The 17,866-nt window shown below is 52.7% G+C and overlaps 6 protein-coding genes across 6 annotated transcripts; 2 read left to right on the top strand and 4 right to left on the bottom strand.

Moving 5' to 3' along the window:
* Positions 1-128: 128 nt before the first annotated feature.
* On the bottom strand, positions 129-1,614 carry BP01DRAFT_342876 (mitochondrial ATPase complex subunit ATP10). Its single transcript, XM_025573496.1, has 2 exons — positions 1,124-1,614; positions 129-964 (listed from the first exon to the last, which is right to left on the bottom strand). The coding sequence occupies exons 1-2, from the start codon at positions 1,519-1,521 to the stop codon at positions 244-246; spliced, it is 1,119 nt and encodes a 372-aa protein (XP_025430464.1). The 5' UTR covers positions 1,522-1,614; the 3' UTR covers positions 129-243.
* Positions 1,615-2,238: 624 nt separating this feature from the next.
* Positions 2,239-4,365, top strand: BP01DRAFT_401205 (DNA-directed DNA polymerase IV; the record flags this gene model as incomplete). Its single annotated transcript, XM_025578604.1, has 4 exons — positions 2,239-2,344; positions 2,415-2,587; positions 2,651-3,055; positions 3,106-4,365. 4 exons carry the CDS (start codon positions 2,239-2,241, stop codon positions 4,270-4,272), a joined length of 1,851 nt encoding a protein of 616 aa, XP_025430465.1. The 3' UTR covers positions 4,273-4,365.
* Positions 4,366-5,258: 893 nt separating this feature from the next.
* BP01DRAFT_83915 (uncharacterized protein) lies at positions 5,259-8,337 on the top strand. The gene is made up of 7 exons (XM_025580158.1): positions 5,259-6,050; positions 6,142-6,674; positions 6,729-6,840; positions 6,892-7,259; positions 7,308-7,697; positions 7,747-7,936; positions 7,986-8,337. Exons 1-7 carry the CDS (start codon positions 5,534-5,536, stop codon positions 8,093-8,095), a joined length of 2,220 nt encoding a protein of 739 aa, XP_025430466.1. The 5' UTR covers positions 5,259-5,533; the 3' UTR covers positions 8,096-8,337.
* Positions 8,338-9,714: 1,377 nt separating this feature from the next.
* BP01DRAFT_366611 (uncharacterized protein) lies at positions 9,715-11,832 on the bottom strand (the record flags this gene model as incomplete). The annotated part of the gene is made up of 2 exons (XM_025576413.1): positions 9,715-11,569; positions 11,669-11,832. The coding sequence occupies 2 exons, from the start codon at positions 11,830-11,832 to the stop codon at positions 9,715-9,717; spliced, it is 2,019 nt and encodes a 672-aa protein (XP_025430467.1).
* Positions 11,833-12,478: 646 nt separating this feature from the next.
* Positions 12,479-13,489, bottom strand: BP01DRAFT_321465 (uncharacterized protein). The gene is made up of 2 exons (XM_025572731.1): positions 12,901-13,489; positions 12,479-12,796 (listed from the first exon to the last, which is right to left on the bottom strand). Exons 1-2 carry the CDS (start codon positions 13,107-13,109, stop codon positions 12,664-12,666), a joined length of 342 nt encoding a protein of 113 aa, XP_025430468.1. The 5' UTR covers positions 13,110-13,489; the 3' UTR covers positions 12,479-12,663.
* A 339-nt stretch (positions 13,490-13,828) lies between these two features.
* On the bottom strand, positions 13,829-17,130 carry BP01DRAFT_321468 (uncharacterized protein). Its single transcript, XM_025572732.1, has 3 exons — positions 15,907-17,130; positions 14,461-15,841; positions 13,829-14,409 (listed from the first exon to the last, which is right to left on the bottom strand). Exons 1-3 carry the CDS (start codon positions 16,657-16,659, stop codon positions 14,021-14,023), a joined length of 2,523 nt encoding a protein of 840 aa, XP_025430469.1. The 5' UTR covers positions 16,660-17,130; the 3' UTR covers positions 13,829-14,020.
* Positions 17,131-17,866: the final 736 nt, after the last annotated feature.

Genomic DNA, 17,866 nt, shown 5'->3' on the forward strand with positions numbered 1-17,866 from the left:
GGAGGGGGTGGGATAATATGATGGTTAAGAGGCGTTCGGGAATGCTTTTTTCTTGATCTCGATATACATAGTATACTAATCAGAGGGGAGATGGGCCCTCGAGGTTGGAGGTGTGCGTGTTAGCACCGTCTATCTTACATCGCTACCTATACACCCCCCAATGCTACTTCAATATGTACATACAAAACAGCGCTCAATTTTTAAATCTGATTGGCCAGTCTGACCGCAGACACGAAGAGGAAATCATGGCATCACAACCTTTGGCTTCTTCACCTGCTCCCCCTTTTGTTCGCTAGCCCACTCCGCCGCCGGCGTCTGACTCTCCGCACTGATGCGCCGCTCCTGCACCAATTTCCGGACGCCATTGTTCAGCGCCTCCACCTCTTCCGGATGAGCATTACCACTGCCCGCCCACCGGATTCGACAGTTCTCATCCAGCAGATACACATACCCGACCTTGGAGTTCATCATTCCAATCGTCTCCCGCAGTGCCTCATCCACGCCCTTGCTGACCAAAAAGTACCGGTCATGCTGGGTGGGTGGGAGGTTCTTGCGCATCTGCCACATGAACATCTTGACGAGGGTGCGCTTGAGCAGATTATCCTCGAGGTTAATGTCAACCTTCTGCACGATATCGGTATGTGGTTGTTGGTTCGGCGAGACCCCCGCCGTTGCCGCCGCGAACGCCTCCCCCAGCCCCGGGTTCTTGTCCGGGTGCGTGAATGTTCGGGTCTGGAGCTCGGCCCACAGGCTTGAGAAGATGCTGACGACGGTGATGCGGCCCCGAAAGAGCGGGGTGGTGTCGCGCGGGGCCCGCTTCGAGGCCAGCGTGATGCCGCGCATGTTGGGGAAGTAGAGGGCTTTGTCGCGCTTGAAGAGCCGGAGGTTCGAGATGAAGGTCTTGCCTTCGTGGTGGCGCATGTTGGACCATTCGCGGAAGTACGGTTTGGCAACTTGACGGGTCCTAGGTGGTAGATAGGAAATTTGTGAGTTAGTTCAAGGTTCCTTTGTCTGTTTGCAAATGGAGAGAAGGGCATCTGTGGTTTATGCGCGGGAGGGACAAGGGTGCATGTCGATGAGGGGGGATGAAAGGGATGAATCAGAGGACAGGGTGCAAACGTACAGCTCTTTCCGACGTTCCAAGTGTCGCTCGTAGTTGACAAAGTCATCGCGTCGTTGCCAGAATGATCGCTCGTCAACCCCCGTGTTCATGCCCTCCTGCGGAGGCACGGTCGATCCGATGGGTCGGCTAAGAGGCTGCGGCACGAAGTCGTCGTCGCCAGGTTTTCCGGTCGACGTTGGGATTTTCGAGGCTGTGGGCGAGTAGACGGGTTGAGTGGATTTGACCTTTGTGCTGGGCCCTGGTGTCTTGGTGGGTGCTGGCGCTTTGCTGCTGCTGCTGGCATAGTACCGCAGCGCAGGCCTGTCGAGGTAGGCCGTCGCTTTGCGCAATTGGCAGCTCAGACAGCGACCATTTTGCAGATCCGCCGCTGCTGATAGAAGCCTGTTAGGTTTCCACATTGTGATGGCTCTGGAATAGGTGGGGGAAAGCAGAGGAAATGTTGCTGTTGGAAATGTCGTTGCTTTCACTATGCTGCGGTGCAAAACTGCCCGTTGCCCGCTAGCTTGACGGGGGAACAGTCCGGGACCGCAGGCCCACTACCTTTTCGAGTTTAATTGATTGCCGTGGGTCCCGTGACTTGGTGGCATTTTCGTGGCTCGGGGCAACGCGTGGTTGACCCCTCGCAGGTCCGTCGTGTCATCATCACTCGGTCTTACTTTCTTTTAGATACTGGCTGATCCAGAGGAAGTAATCCACAGTGAGCGTTTCATCGCTTACTAGGCAGCAGGAGGAAGACTAGTACTCATGGCTCGACAGACTCGGGACTTGGGCGTCGGGACCTCAGCCACCATACTATGGCGCCCGCGGATGCGGCCAAAAGGGCCTTCTTTGAGGAGTTGGAGCGGCTAGATTCTTTGTCCGAGGACGATGGAGATTGGATGACCTTGAGGGTTAGATCATTTGCTAGGAAGCGGGTTAAAGAAGAAGTATCTGCTGTTCCAAGGGCTGGCTCCACGGTGAGGACATCTGAAGTCCGAGTGATTGCACCTGCCGCGGTTGTTGTTGGAGCTTGCACGGGGTCTGAGAAGTGCCACGAGCTTGTTGCTGCTGCGACAGCAGACAAGGCTCTCCCAGATGTTACTGGGTTGAGCAGCAGCTCGAGAGCAGCGGTCGAGATGCCTCGAAACAAGAAGGCAGTGTCTGTCTCTGGCAAGGGAAAACGACAGTGCGCGGCCAGGCTTGTTCCGGAACCACAGCAGATCTTCAAAGGTCTTGTCTTTTGTAGGTTTCGGTTTCACCTCTTCCCCGAGTCATCAGGCTGAGATTGCGTACTTACTCGCTGTGTTCCTAGTCTTCTTCCCGAACAACACCGCCTCGGCTCTTCGACGCCTGCGGATTCAACGAGCGCTGGATTACGGGGCCTCTGCTGCAGAGACCTGGGGTGACCATGTTACTCACGTCATAGTTGACAAGGGGATCACCTACCACGACGTCACAAAGCATCTACACCTCGAGACGGTCCCGGTGAGTGAAGCAGATCCCCGACATGGTGGGATCTACGTCTGCTAAACATGGGTATAGTCCAAGGTTGCGCTGGTCGACGAAAGCTACCCCTCTGAGTGCGTCAAGTTTCGCTCGATATTGAATACAGCTCAGGTCCGGTTTCGCATCAGCGGTACACCTATCCCTGCAGGAGAGAAGGACTCTACGCCTGTGGACGAAGTTCCAGCTAGTGGATCCCTGCCGATCAAACCAAGCCGGCGAGAGCAACAGGACGAAACCCAAATTCAACTATCGCATACGGAGCTGCACGGTCGGGTTGCTGAGGCACAAATCGCTGAGCAGCAGCTTACCGAACAGCTAGCTTTGATGCTGTCTACCGAGGAGCAGGCGATGAAGTGCTCGAAAGATAGTTATAGTATAGTTGAATCTATTCGAGAGAAGGACGCCTTAGATGAAATCATCGAAGAAGCAAAGGCCGTCAAGGACTTGGTAGGGACAAGCAAAGCAATCTGCCTGGACGCTCAATTAATCGAAAGTAGCCGTTAGACTCCGACGATGAGCATCATACTACAGCTGAGGTATCAGATTCCGAGGTGTCTGAGTCGTCCGAATCTCACCCGAAGAGGAGGAAGATGAACGCACGAAGGATTGAGGCGCAAGCTACCTGGCAGCAGAACTTTGTATGCATGCAGAAGCACGATTCAAAGACCAATGCTGAAAATGCAAACACTCGGACCATTGCCGTCCTCCAGCAGATGCTGGATTACTATGACCGCTCAGGCGACCAATGGCGCACGCTCGCCTATCGCAAGGCGATCAGTGCTCTTCGGAAGCAGCCGAAGAAGATTGCCACCAGAGCCCAAGCTCTATCCCTCCCGGGAATTGGAACGCGTCTGGCCGATAAAATCGAAGAGATCGTATACACGAACCGTCTGCGCCGGCTGGAAAACGCCAACAGTACTCCTGAAGATCGCATACTCCAGACATTCCTAGGCGTGTATGGGGCTGGCGTCTTGCAGGCCTCGAGATGGCTTGCTCAAGGCTACCGGTCGCTGGAAGACCTGAAAAATAAAGCCCCCCTTACATCGAATCAGCGGGTGGGCGTGGAGCATTATCACGACTTCGCTCAGCGTATTCCACGGAACGAGGTTGAAGTGCATGGCGAGATCGTGCGGGCGGCAGTCACAAAGGCTGACGCAGAGCTGCAGGTCATCATTGGGGGTTCCTACCGACGCGGTGCGTCCGATTCAGGCGACATCGACCTGATCATTACCAAGCCTTCTGCTACGATCAAGCAAATCCGGACCATCATGCTTGAGACGGTCGTTCCGGGCCTTTTTCAACAGGGTTTCCTACAAACCAGCCTGGCAGCCACCTCCCGTGGGGATGGATCCAAATGGCATGGGGCCTCGAAGCTTCCGGACGGTCGGCTCTGGCGACGGATCGACCTGCTTTTCGTGCCCGGCTCTGAGATCGGGGCAGCTTTGATCTACTTCACTGGCAATGACATCTTCAACAGAAGCATGAGACTACTGGCCAGCAAGAAGGGCATGCGACTCAACCAACGAGGGCTCTACGCCGATGTGCTACGCGGACCCCAGCGGGTCAAACTGACGACAGGTCGACTGGTCGAAGGACGCGATGAACGGCGGATCTTCGAGCTGCTCGGAGTCCCTTGGCGGCCTCCCGAGCATCGCATCTGCTGATGTGCCCAAAACCTTTTTTTTTGTCGGTATGTCTTTGGGAAGACACGTAGGGGCAAGACGGGAGCCGATATGACAGTCTGTATTGGAGCTGCCAGTGGAGCCTCAGTGGTGATGCATTTGCTTTTTTGTCCCCTCAGACCGACTCCTCTCCGTGCATCAGATGGCTATCAGTAGGCTGTACGTACATGACAGACACGGCAACCAGCGAGAGAAGAACCGAAATTGCCGCAGTGGACAGCTTTGCATTGATTTGTATTACATTGGAGAACTTGAGGATGCCACTAGTAACCATGATTACATTGTGTGTGTACTGTGTATTCTTGTTTCGATGTAGAAGTTGTAAATTCGGAGCCGAGACCGAAGAAAAGGCGGTCACAGAAGTTCCGATGTGATGGTTTGAGCTTGAGGGAGGGAGTAGTTCCAGGTACGGGAGAAGTAAGAGCAAGATGTGTGTGTTTGAAGAGGCGGGGGGGAGAGGGAGGTGGGAGGGAGGTGGGAGGGAGGTGGGAGGTGGATCAGCCAACTGCTGGCTGGCTGGTCGCACAGAAAGAAAAAAAAGGCTTTCTTAGCGAAAGTGGTTGGTGATGATGATGATGATGACGGCTCTCATCTTTCTTTGTTCCACTCATCTTCATTGAATATGATGAATCTCCCCTCTGCAAATCTGAAACCCTCGATCGCAACTCTTGCATTGCATTCACCGATCTCATCACCGCCTTTCATGCGGTGAAGCGCATCCCAACCGAAACCCGACCAACCCGTGACTTACGAGGGCGGCCAGTGACAGACCGCCCGTGTAAAAGTCGGTGTTTTGCCGTGACTCGCGACATTATTCCCTTTCATCCCACTTCGTCGTCTGCTCTCCTCCTCAATCCTCCCCTTCATTGTCATCCGCTCCCCCTCTGCAGTTGCTGTCACTGCATTACCTGCTATTTTGCGCCTCTGTAGCGACTACTTTCATCTTATTTGACCCCCTGAACCCCATACACGAGCGGGTGGTGGTTCTGCCGGTCAGGATTGTGGCCAACTGCTATTTTGCCATCCGCTTTCCTCTTCGCACCCCTCGTCCGCTTTCCCCTGTGTGCGTCACTCGGACACTTCCTCAGTTTACTGCCGGTCTTTCCAGCTCCTCCAGGGAAAAATAATACCAACCTGTGAATACCACCAAAAACCACAGGGTCTGTGACTCGAGGTTCCACTCGGCTCCCTTGACCCTCGGAATCCTTCATCCTTTCTCCCTCTGCCACCGACTCCTTCCGCAATGGGTCGAAAGCCGAATCAGTTGATCCTCGAGTTCTTCATTCGCGGCCAGAAGCTCGAGGACGCCAGTAATCGCTACCAACACACCTGCAAAGCCTGCGGCGAGAAATTCCCCAAAGGTCGCATCGACAGTCTGACCAACCATCTCGTCAAGAAGTGTCAAGCCATTCCCCTGCGCGATCGGCAACGCGTCTTGTTGCGCCTACACGAACTTCCCGACCTCGCCGACGGGGAACAAAACAAAGACGGGACGGCCCAGAACAAAGGCAAATCGGTGGATCTGCCCTTCGCAGCAGCCACAGCAGCCGCTCGTCAAAATTTTGACGGGCTTAACGTGCTGGCTGAGGCCTCGAGACAGGTGGGCGCCTCCGACCAGACCAAACGGGGCGGGCCCGCGTACACTCAGTCGTTGACGGTTGGAGGCAAGACGGTGGTCGTGGATCCTGCCCTCGAGGCCGAGGGCTTCCAGGGTAATCCGACTCAGCCAGAGACGGTTGAGGAGGATGTGAAGCCACCCGGTAAGCTTCTTGGTTTCCTCTGTGTTTTCCCCATGCATGATAACATCGCGGCTGAATCGTCATTCACTAACCTCGTCGGTCGTTCGTACAGGAACCCCTCAACAAGCTTCTAATGACGACTCTCCTCTGCCTTCCCTCCCTAGTAGCTCTCCCGCTGAACCACAACCCTCCGCGTCTCCTGCAATGGCGGAAGCGTCGCTCACAAACGACTCCGCGGTCAACGCGCGTCAGTCGCAGTTGTCCATGATCGCCGCTTCGGCTAGTGAAATGGTCCCGCATGGACTACCAATGGACCAAGATTCGAATGTCGGGCTTCCTGATGGTCTTCCCAAGCTGAGCCCGCCATGGAACCAGCAGCTTTCCACCCAGGAACAGCTTCTTTTCGACAGCCTCCATGAACATGATCCCACATTGACCGCCGCTACCCAGCGCGCCGCATCCTTCCCTCGTCCTATCGCGATGAACCCGAACTCTCAGGCCAAGGGCTTTGTGAACGAATTTGGAAATTCGACCAAGCCCACAAAGCCCAAAGTGCGCGGTCGGTTTTCCGCTGCACGGCGTCGTGAGGTGCAGGAGGTTAGAAAGCGGGGCGCTTGTATCCGCTGTCGTATGCTGAAGAAGCCGGTATGGATTGATCGTTCCGATTTGGTTTACTCTGACTGACGAATCTATGCATAGTGCTCCGGCGACAGTCCTTGCACCACCTGTGCCAGCGTTGAGAGCGCTCGCCTGTGGAAACACCCATGTATTCGTACTCGCATCGCAGAGGAGTTTGAACTCTATAACGCAAGTATGTTTCCGTGATCTCGGTCTTTTTTCGGGGAGGTGCTAATTCTCACAGACTTGCACGCTACGCTGGCATATCATGATGTGAGCAGCATCAGAAACCAAGTGAAATTTGAGCATTACGCTGGTCGTATTGAGGTTACCCACTTTGAGGAGAGCTTGGTCTATGTTACATTCAGCGGGCATCATGGTCACAAGCCCTCCGCCTCGACGCTTGACCCCCAACTGCAAGGTCTTGGGGACGAGGCGCAATTTCAGGGGCCTCTTTCTGAGCTTTATTTGCTGGACAGCGATACCGATGATTTGCCAGGCAAGATTGAGATGTACATCAAGAAGACCGCACCGTTCTTCTATGAGCGTGAGACCTCGGAGTTCATGCGGCCCACTCTGATGCTTGCCGCAGAGCTCAGTCAACAGAAGAAGGTAATCAGTTCAAGGCTGGATTCGCGCGTGCGCAGCTAACATATGCAGGACATGTTGTTGGAACGTGTGTTGGAGTTGTGGATTGCCACTCATATTCTGGTGGATTCGGAACTGCAGTGGAAGACGTACTGCAACCCAACTCTCCCGCCTACCTCGGTGCACTCTCTCGCACAGCCTTCCGATGACGGTCGCACACCGATCGACGAGGTGACGAACAACGAATCGTATGCTCTGTTGTGCAGCCAGTTGCGTGCGGCGACCGAGAAACGTGCGTCTCAGCTGAGCAAGTCGGTCATGAATGACCTCGAGCGACGGCTTCTGCAGCGCCAGCAGAGTGGCTGGTTTGAGACATTCCTTGTAGCAATCATCCTGTTAAACTGTGTGGAAAGAACTTGCTGGTTGTTCCGCTCCTGGGACGATGAGAACTTTTCCCAGCGTGTAAGTTTCAATCTTCGAGATGCACTTACGTATGCTAACTTGGTGACAGTGGCCCCTGGATAAGCGCCCTCCATACTATGCCAGCCAGGGTGATCGGTTTTCGGATATCCTGCACATGCTTTTAAAGATGCGCAGCTTACCGCCCAAGGCAACTCCGCGCCCCGATACCGGGATTCTCAAGGCGGTGGACGGTAGCGACGAGAATGCAGCGCGTTGGTTCGACATGATCAAGATTACCCGTGAGTGCACTTCTCCTGCTGAATAACACCAGAGGCTTATGGTCATTAGCTCTCTTTCTCGAACAACGTCAAGCCACTGTCTTCGATCCGGCTGACTCTCGTTCCCTCGACCTCCGCTATGGAGCCAAACTCCTTCCTCCATCCAACGTCTACACCTAGTCTTTTATAGCTCTTGTCATCTTGCTACCTCACACATCTCTAGCTATTTGAACCAATCGTGTGTGTGTCAGTCTATTGCCGTTGTCGCAGAAGAATAGGTATGAAGGAACTCAACTTGGCAAGAGAGAGGAAACAGCGGAACGACCCTGATGAGATATTTAAACCATCCCAACCTTTCCCTTATCTTCCTGCCACCTTCACTACACATTAAGCGGTTTCTATAATCACTTTCTTTCCCTGTCGCTTGCTCTCTAAGCTATTTCGGTATCTGCCTGGACTTAAGTTGTATTCTCCTTGTTTGTTCTCGTTGTTGCTCTGTAGTAGGGGATTATTCTCACCTTTGTCTTGTAGTAGGGAGTTTAGGCGTTTGTATGCAAACGGAATGAGCCAGTCCGGGAAATGGAAATGGAAAACTAGGGAGTTACTTGGGTCCTGTTGTGTATGTTTGCGGTTCGAGGAGAGGGTGTTGGGGGATAGGGGAGGTCAGTTAGTCTTCGACGAGATTTGACGTTTATGGGACAGAGTGGTACGGTGAATTTGTTTTATTCTGTTGTTGGAGAGGCCTTGGAGAATACGAGACCAAATGTCAAAACTATTTTCTTACCTTTTGGTTTACGCCGAGGTCCTGGGTATTTTTTACTGGGATGTGTGCTGTGTGGTTTCTGGGACAGCTAGATGTGCTGGATGTAGCTAATCTGCCCTTAAATGAAACTACATTTTAGTAGGTATGATAGGTATATTTCTCATTTTAATAGTAGCATAATCCCTCTCCTTACAGTGCCTGGGAGTGGCCCTGGGCATTAAGCAATACATAAACAACAATAACAACAAGATAAGGTGCGTTCGCTCGTGCGTTCGCTCTGCCCTCTTCCTCCTCCTCTCGGTTTTTTCCTCTATCTCCATAGTCCCAACTGGAGACCGAATTTCATCCCTTATCCCACTCATGGATTGCACAATGATATCAAATGTAAGTATATATTTACGTTCCTCGGAGCCTAGTAGGCTTGCATGTATAGTACGGAGATGATGCTTCTTTCCTCGCTCCCCTCACCTCCCCCCAACAGTTTCACCTCTCTCCGCCCCCTTCCCCCCGGGTCTCTTGATGGCCGTATGGATAGATGTATTGCTTTTAGTGGACCCGGGGGGAGGCCGTGGGATGTGTAGTATAGAGAGAATACTCCTCCCCCGCCTCCACAAAGCTTGACCTCCCCCCCGGGTCTCTTGAAGGCCGTATGGACAGAAGTATTGCTTCTAGTGGACCCGGGGGGAGGCCGTGGGATGTGTAGTATAGAGAGAATACTTCCGCTCCCCACCCCGGGTCTCTTGGAGGTCGTATGGACTGTTATGTTGCTTTTGATGGACCCAGGCGGGGGGCCGAAGGTAAGAGGGGGTGAAGGGAAGCTGGGGGGGAAAGCAACAAGCGTGGAAAATCAAGGGAAATGCTCTCGATTTGCTTTAGAGCATGATTCAATGATTTGTGTTTTGCCCCCGGGGTCGGTGGGGGATGTGGTGCTGTTGCTAATATTGCTGCTGCTGCCCATCACTGTCACTGTCACTGTCACTGTTCTTTTTTTTCTTTTTTCTTTTTTTGCCAGCCCAACAGCCCCTCATCGGCCTACTCATTTGAGATCGGCCAACAGCATCAGATGTTGATGCTGTCTTGGGCTCATCTCCGCCTTCCAATGTTTGCCATGGCGGTGGGACCAGTGGATTCCCCCCAGATGCAATGGAGGGTGGGAGATCTCCAGACCTTCCCTGTCCACCCCCACCGGGTGCAGGCGTCGCCGAGACCGCAGGTATCTCGGGCCGATTGTGATATCGACTCTCAAGACCAAGGGGTCGAATAAAACCATCAGGAGGTTCCTCCTCCTCCTCCTTCTCCTGGATGGTTCGAGTCCCGGGGGAGTCAGTGTGTCGATATCCATATGGGATGTGATGTGGTGCCGCTTGAGACACGGTCTCAAGATCATAGACTTCATGGTGTTGGTACGGGGGTCTTTGTAGCGTACGTAGTATCGATGATCTGGCTGATCGTCGATGGATTGCTCGATTGCATGAAGGTCTTCCTGGCGGGTAGAGGTGGGTTGATTGTGCGGGAGGTTGAACGGGATAGGTCTGTCGTCGAGGATTGCTTCTGAGAATTGGTCCTGCAGGTAATCGTCGATGATTGACAGGAGGGGGTAGACGTAGGAGTTGATAGCAGTGTCACTGAAGGTAGAAGTAGGGCAGTTGTCGAGGATTGCTTCTGAGGATTGAGTCTGCGGGTATTCCTCTTCCTCATGGATTGTCTCGAGGGGATAGACGTGGGAGTCGGCAGTGGTGCCGCTGAAGGTAGGGCTAGGGCAGGAGGTGGAGGTATAAGTGCAAGGGGTAGGAGTGCTCGGGGGATCGGCAAGCTCTTCGAAAGAGACCAAGCGCTCTTCGTCAATGGTGTCCTCTGCAAGATATCCGGGCTGCGAGTGACAGATAGTGGTTTCGGAGGCATCATCCGCTGGGTTTTGCTCATCACCCAAGCTTGAAGCTAGCCCGGAGGATAGAATCTCAGTCAAGTGAATGAAGAGAGAAGCTGGTGATTTCGACTCGCGAATCTGATCAAAGCGGGCGCGGCTTTCATCAAAAAGCTCATTCGGAGAGTCCCAGTCAGGATATCCAAGGGGGGAGTCAGTGCCGGAGCCAGAGCCGGAGCCAGAGCCAGAGCCAGAGCAAGAGTCAGAGCGAGAGTCAGAGTCAGAGTCAGAGCAAGAGCCAGAGCAAGAGCCAGAGCAAGAGCCAGAGCCATTGTCAGGGTCAGAGTTCGAGTCTGAGTCCGAGTCTGAGCCAGAGTCTGAGTATGAGTGAGAGTCAGAGTCAGAGTCAAAGTCAGATTCAGAGTCAGGGTCAGACCCAGCAGGAAGGGGAGTATCCTGACGTGAAGCCTGCGCAACGAGAGGATCGAGCTCGTTTGTGATGGGAGTAGCCTTGAGGATCAAAACATTAGCAGGGCGAAACACCATCGTCATTTTTGTGCTTACCAGGAGCTTGAGTTTCTTCTTCTTCTCTTTCTTCTTCAGATTCTTCTTCTTCTTCTTGTTCCTCTTCCCATTGTCCTTCTTCCCTTTCTTCTTCTTCTGCTCATCCTTCTCCTCTTCAGTCAGATTAGTCCCAAAATCCTGAGCAGCCGTAGCCCCCAACTTCGACATTCGACCAATATCAAACGCCATCAGGATGCAAGCAAAATACAAAAACCAAATGTCATTCTTCTTAGTCTCCCTAGACTTGTCTTCTTCTCCCTCTTCATCATTATCGATGAGGCCTTTGCGGACGAGCATATCATAGACGTCCTCCGACTCTTCGCTGTCCCTAGGATTCAACCGTGGGAAAGTAGAGAAGTCCCCCCATGAAGTATCGAAGAGACCTGTGGCGTTTGTGTTGATGTTCATGATGCTGGTGTGATGGGCGTAGGTGGATGGGCAGAGAAAGTTGAGTGGGGATTCGCTGTCAGTCTGTTAGTACTGACTGTATACTCTTCAATCCAGTGTTGACCTGCTGTGACTTGATATCACGACACGAGTAGTAGAAAGGGGAGATACATACCACACAGTTGTGACGATGTCCTGGGCGAGGGGTTTGGCGAGATTGGCCAGATTGCTTAGATACTGCCATGTGTACAACAGGATGACACTCGCCAGGGGATATTGGATGTTGACGAGGAGGGTTGTTGCGAGCTGGGACTCGGGGTTGATGCCGTGAAGTGGCATCTTGTCCAGAATATGAAGCGTTAGTTGTTGTTGTTTGACTGAGAGGGAGGTTGTTGGCGGTGGTTGGGGTTGTCCAAGGGGGGACTTACTTTGTTGATGGTAAGTTGTTTCGAATGATGGAAATGGTACAGTATGGGAGATGGTTAAAGGATGAGTGAGTCCTTGATGGATGTGGGATGAGGGGAAGAGGAGGAAGACCAGAGTATAAATATTGCTGCTTGATGCAAGAAGACATGGAGGAGTGAATACAGACCAGATGACCGTGGAAGTGGTAATTTCCAGCGGCAACATCTCATATTCACTGAGTCCCAGGCGATAGATGGTCTAAAAGCCATCAATGCCACCATCTCAACAACCGTATGGGACAGGCTGGGATCCCATTCGTCATACACAGTTCTAATTTCTCTCGTCATGTTGCAGTAAAGCGGAGTAATCATTCACTTGAAGACTAACGAGCAAGAAAAACAGGCCTTTCAGAAACAGAAATCACAATTTGATGAACCACTACGAGAAAGGCTTCAATCTGTGAAGCATGCCACATGACCAGGCAACGCAGCTCGAACTTGGGTAGAAGAAATCAAGCTACGCAATGCACAGACCAGTTTGAAATATCAATTCACATAGGGTTAGATACGAACCAGAAGATCAGCGACGACCACCAGCAGAAGACAGGACAGAAATACTACAGATTTCTCAACGGGCAGACCATCCAACCACGATCAGCAAGCAAGCACAAAAGCAACCATCGTATCATAAGAATATACAAATATTAGCTTAACATAAAACATCCGGAAACCATCGTCATCGTCACCAATCGCCCACGCTTGCAACCTAGAACATCGACCCCATCGACTCCGTATGCTGCCCTGACGTCGTCTGTCCCGACGTCGTCTGCTCCAGCACAACAGCATAATACTTCCCTTCCTCCGAGGTGTCATGATACGGCCCCGCAGATACAATAGCCCTAAATCGAATGTCAGCAACCATATATTTGTCTAAACTGGGAGGGTCGACTGCGGGCGTAGGATCACCCGGAAAAGCACGTGGAATCACTTGGGAAGTACTCACCATCCTTTATACTTAGGCTGATTGAAAATCTCTGTAAAGGCTTTCAAGATGCGCAACGGCAACTCCAAGATCGAAGGCAAATCGGGTCCATCACCACAGATGGGCAGCCCCAGTTTATTGACGGGCAAGTAGACGACCTCGGCTGTTTGAGGGTGCCGAGCCTCCTGGAAGATGAGGAGGCGGCGAGATGGGGGTTGTTGCGGCGGCATGATCCAGGTGCTCTGAGATGGAAGATCTAAGATCTGTGGAGCTGATCGGAGAAGGGCTTTGCTTTCCTTCTCCCGGGAAGAGACTTATGGACCTGAAAAGTCCTTCTAGGGCAGCCTGCCGGTCTCCAGAAGTACCCCGTATAGGATAAACTTGCCTTGGCAGGGGGGTGCTTCTTTTCTTATCGGGTTATCACAAGCTTGAATCGAAAAAAAAAAAAAAAAAAAAACAAAAAAGGTCCGTATGGCGCTGTGATGATACAGGTACGCGTGAATAGTCCGCTGCAGTCAATGCTTCCTCTCAATGATTCGATAGTGCTGCAATCTCTGGTAGAGTCAAGGTTGTAAAGCTCTGCTCCACTTAGGTCTCAGGATCGGTCTATCTGTGTGGCTGATGGTCAGTCGGAATGATTTGTGACGAGGTGCGGGGCAGGACACACGACAACAGCAGGGTGATAGTCTAGTACAAAATCACTCCATGGATATCCAAGCATCGAGGAAGTAGAACTCAACAGGGACGATAATGACAGTAGTGGTGCTGGCTTTCATTGCCATGATGATGAGAATATTTAGTGTTCGCGCATGATTGTGGCTGCTGCGCGTGGCGCGTTGGAGATCGAAAGATTGCGAAAGCACGTGCAACGGGTGGGGGTGGGGTTACAATGCCTATCTGAGTGTAGGCTTGTATATATACATACATATTCTCCCTCAAAATCAGCACTGGTTATTAGACTTGTATTACTAGAACCACATACGCACTGGCTAAATCCAAAGTTCAGGGTATCATATCCTAGGCGTGGGCCTGGATTGTTGCAATAGCAGAACGCAGAACGCAGAACGCAAAAAAGAACGAACGTCCACCAACCCCCCTGGAAAATAATCTCAAACTTCATATGTAATTTTTTACACCACTTTCAGGTGTCCAGCTCACCATCAAGCACTCGCCGAGCGGCTTCCAATCGTCTTCTCAACAATCGCACCTGTTTTGGATCCGGGTGCGCAGAGGTGGTAGTGGTCTGAAGCTCCGTGCAAACATCCCCCAAGCTCTGAAACAGCTGTTCCAAGAGCCTCGTGTCGTCATCATTTAGTCCCATGCTGCCATTGACTGCAGCATTCGACTGAGAGCTGGATGCTGCGCGCACGCTTGACACTAGAGATGAGGCGAGGGATGTCGGGGTTGCAGCCGCGTCGGTTCGCGCTAGTCGACTCGGCTGTCGGCGAACAGCGCGAGATTGGCTTCTTTCGCTCTCCAAATCAGCTCCGTTGGAGCTGTTGGCGCCAGTCGGATGGCGATTGTTCAATTCTAGATAGAAGTCAGTCAAACGCAAGCTGTAACTGAAGCACAGAAGCCTACCATCATTAAACTTTTGATCCCAGTAGAGGACACTCTCCAGGCCATCATGCCCCTCGATGGCGGTCTCGAATGTACCGACAGAGGAAAGTGATGTTGTGCTGTTGGCCCGCGAGTGACGAACCAATCGATGGTCGGTCGGACGTGTGGTTTCCACTGAGCTTGTCGACACATTGCTCTCCCGGCGCAGCCGAGCGTGGGAGTAATTGCCCAAAGCGCTATGCAGAATAAAGTGCTCATAGTCAAAAGCATCTTCGCGCTCCTCATGGGGAGTATCCTGGACGCTCTGAGGCACAGGAGGAAAAGCCTCCAGAGTATCGTCCAAATCATCATTCAAGGACTCGTAGTCGTTGTCAGAAGTCAAAAAGCCGCTCTCGTCATAGTCGCCCTCTTGCGCGTCCTCATACAGACTCTCGTTTACCGATTGAGCATCATCAGACTCGTAATTCTCTTCTTGCGGAGCTTCAAGCCGTTTTGGAATTGAATCCCCTACAACTTGCTCGCGTGGCTCGGCCTGCCGCTGCTTTGCATCGGAGACATGTCTAGCCGGGCTAGATCCCCCGCTGAAGCGGCTCTCCGCGAAGTGATCCGGTGGCTGACCCTGTGCAACATTGGGCTTGGGGCTGCTCTGGCGAGTTTTCAGATCCAAAGCACTAGGGTACCATTGATCAGCCGCATTCAGGGGGCTCGGAGTCCGCAGGCTCTGCATACTACGACGGCGCAGATTATCCTCCTGGGTTCTGACCTTCAGACTAGAGATCTTGATATGAAGACCCTTCATCTGATTGTGCAAATCGCGCACCTGCATTTGCGACTGGGAACGAGACGGCGGATCATGCGCGGGATAGGTCTCGTTGAACCCCTCCCTGTTCGAGTTGTGATTCTCAGCATCTTCGGTGGATATGCCTAAGCCCGTTGGTGACTCAGAAGAGGCTCGCTCCTTCATTATCGGAGGAGATCGGGCGGCGGGCCTCTGCATGGACGAGATAGAGGCCCGATGGGTCAGATACGACCGCGTGGGGTCGTAGCGGAAAGTCCGCTCATCACTCCGATACTTTGACGCACTGGTTGAGCCTAAGGCGCTAAGGGACCGCGACAGACTGGAGTCGGCTGCGGAAAGGCTTGACTGCGCCGACGAGGGCAACTTGGTCTCGCTGTATACGCGCGAATGACGATTGTTCGTCCCATCTTGGGCCGAAGTGTACGTCGTACGCGGACGGTGATTCGAGACTCGACGGTCCGCGCGAGAAATCGACTGGTACAAGCCGCCGACGGGTTGGCCCAATCCCAGCGGCGATTGCCCTACAGGCGGCGTTGGCGAGGTGGGAAGTGATGGAGATACTCGCACCGACGTGCGAGCGCGATTCAGGTTCCCTTCCATAAGCTACATCGTTCATCAGCAATCGCTCTCGTCCCTGAATTCGCGAGCTATTCCTGCCTCAAACATACCGTCAGACGTTTCTTGGCGTTCTCGAGGATTCTCTCCGCTTCCGTACTCAGAACGGCCGACGAAAGCTCCACTCCAGATCCCTCCTCTTGTGCACTCGGCATCAAGCTCGGGATATGTTCATTGTCGTGGCCAGCTTCTGTAGTATCTTCCTTCACCTGGTGCAGATGCTCCTTGGCGCCACAACTGTCCTGGTGGTCTTTCGTCCCATCCCACGACGTATCACTAGCACCACTAGCCGTCGAGCTGGACGAGCCGCTCCACGCCCCCGAGTCCCGAGTATCCAAATCACTTATCTCGCGTTGCGTAACGGGAGAAACCCCCAGCCGACTTGTTTGCGACACAATCCGAGATGCACCCGAGAAACCAGGAAAGTGCGCATACGACGACGACGAAGAATCCTCCTCTCCAATATCCGATAAGCGACGAGCATCATGACCCTCGTGCAGCCATGTATGCCGCGGAATTACTTTTTTCTGAGGGCGACTGCCATAGGACAGAGCGATGCCCGGTTGCGCGACTCCCTGGGTCTGGTCAGTGTTGTCATCGAGGGCGGGACGCCTTGCGTAGAACGCCTGCAGGTTGGATAAGGAAGGCAGGTTGAAGGGAGGCGATGGGGTGGAAGATTCGCGCTCGTTGGGGTCGAACGGTAGGATCATGTCGGGGTTGGATAACGTCGGCGACGGAGGAATCGGCGGCAGATGCTGACGAGAAGGATGACCGGTGTCCTCCCCGGAAGACGAGCTGACCATCATGCTTTATGTCTGCTTCGCTGGCTGGCTGGCTGGCTGGCTGTCTGTCTGGGTCGATTGCGGTAATCGATATTTGGTACACGACAGGAACGATTCCGTTCAGACCCAAGCCATCTGCAACCGAGGGAGGGGTGGTTGCGCAAGTTTGGTTGCCCTTTCACCTGCTTGAGCAGTATGCGGGATAGAGTTGGGAAATGAAGGGATGGAAAAAGAGCGAAGTGCGGACTCCGTCCTGCAAGAGAATTTGTTGCTGGGGGAGGAGAATGAGAGATGCAGTCAGTCGCAGATGAGATCTGAGACAAGGCAGATGCACTCTCTCCGCGAATCAGACAAGCGTGGGGAAATTAGACCACGCAGAAGCAAAAACTCGAAAAAGAAAAGAAGGTAATTAAAGATTAACAATTAGTATTAGCCATAGTAGTAGGTATGAAGAAAGGAACCAGCGACGCGACAGGGAAGAAAGAAATATGAGGAGGGAAAAGAATGAAAGGAGAAGAAGAATAAGAAATGAGATGGAACCGAAGGAAGGAATTAAACACACTTAGTACTAACTTACTCGATGCTGACCGGGGGGGGGGGTGGCATTGTTAGGTAGTTTCTACTCCATAAGTACTTGTGTCCCTTTTTGTTTTATTTTTCTTTTCCCTAACCAGCCCCAATCAGGCAGGGATCCGTCGCCGTCACGTCCTGAAGATCATCTGGCCATTGATGCGAGAGAAACAGATAAGGAATCTTCCTCGAGGTTCGGGATCCATAGTGAGGAAAGGGGAGGGAGTCGCAAAAAAAGTGTAGATGGGATGTTGAAGATGAGAAAGATATGATTGAGATCAAGAACCCAAAGTCGATCTGGGGAAGAATACAAGGGAGAGAGATATGCATAACTAAACGCCCCCCCCGTTGGTTAATCATCCTCGTTCGCGGGTAGCGACAGGTTTACAACAGACAGGGACTCGCGATCAGCAATGCGAACAAGTATTTCGCCGACGGAGACAATGGACGCTCGAAGAGCACTAGCCTGGGAGCTCTGGAGTCCACTTGAACAAACCTAGACAGCAGACAGTGCAATGGCGGTCTATGGGCCCGAGTTGGAGATCGTCATTTACTGTAATTTTAAAGATTGACAACCTGCTGGTTCCATGGTTCCCCTCCCCAGCAAGTTAAGCCCTTTTAAGGCACAAAGAGTGTCCTTGCGCTCGGGCTGCCACCACGC

Source organism: Aspergillus saccharolyticus (assembly GCF_003184585.1).
Source record: "Aspergillus saccharolyticus JOP 1030-1 unplaced genomic scaffold BP01scaffold_20, whole genome shotgun sequence".
Taxonomy (NCBI): Eukaryota; Fungi; Ascomycota; class Eurotiomycetes; order Eurotiales; family Aspergillaceae; genus Aspergillus; species Aspergillus saccharolyticus.

Coding starts and splice junctions, on each gene's coding strand:
- BP01DRAFT_342876 (XM_025573496.1), bottom strand. CDS start 1,521: ATGTGGAAACCTAACAGGCTTCTATCAGCAGCGGCGGATCTGCAAAAT. Junction 965..1,123: donor TTGGAACGTCGGAAAGAGCT/GTACGTTTGCAC, acceptor TCTACCACCTAG/GACCCGTCAAGTTGCCAAAC.
- BP01DRAFT_83915 (XM_025580158.1), top strand. CDS start 5,534: ATGGGTCGAAAGCCGAATCAGTTGATCCTCGAGTTCTTCATTCGCGGC. Junction 6,675..6,728: donor GTCGTATGCTGAAGAAGCCG/GTATGGATTGAT, acceptor ATCTATGCATAG/TGCTCCGGCGACAGTCCTTG. Junction 7,937..7,985: donor CGACATGATCAAGATTACCC/GTGAGTGCACTT, acceptor TATGGTCATTAG/CTCTCTTTCTCGAACAACGT.
- BP01DRAFT_321465 (XM_025572731.1), bottom strand. CDS start 13,109: ATGCCGCCGCAACAACCCCCATCTCGCCGCCTCCTCATCTTCCAGGAG. Junction 12,797..12,900: donor CAGCCTAAGTATAAAGGATG/GTGAGTACTTCC, acceptor CATTCGATTTAG/GGCTATTGTATCTGCGGGGC.
- BP01DRAFT_321468 (XM_025572732.1), bottom strand. CDS start 16,659: ATGATGGTCAGCTCGTCTTCCGGGGAGGACACCGGTCATCCTTCTCGT. Junction 15,842..15,906: donor ACGCCAAGAAACGTCTGACG/GTATGTTTGAGG, acceptor TGAACGATGTAG/CTTATGGAAGGGAACCTGAA. Junction 14,410..14,460: donor GGATCAAAAGTTTAATGATG/GTAGGCTTCTGT, acceptor ACTTCTATCTAG/AATTGAACAATCGCCATCCG.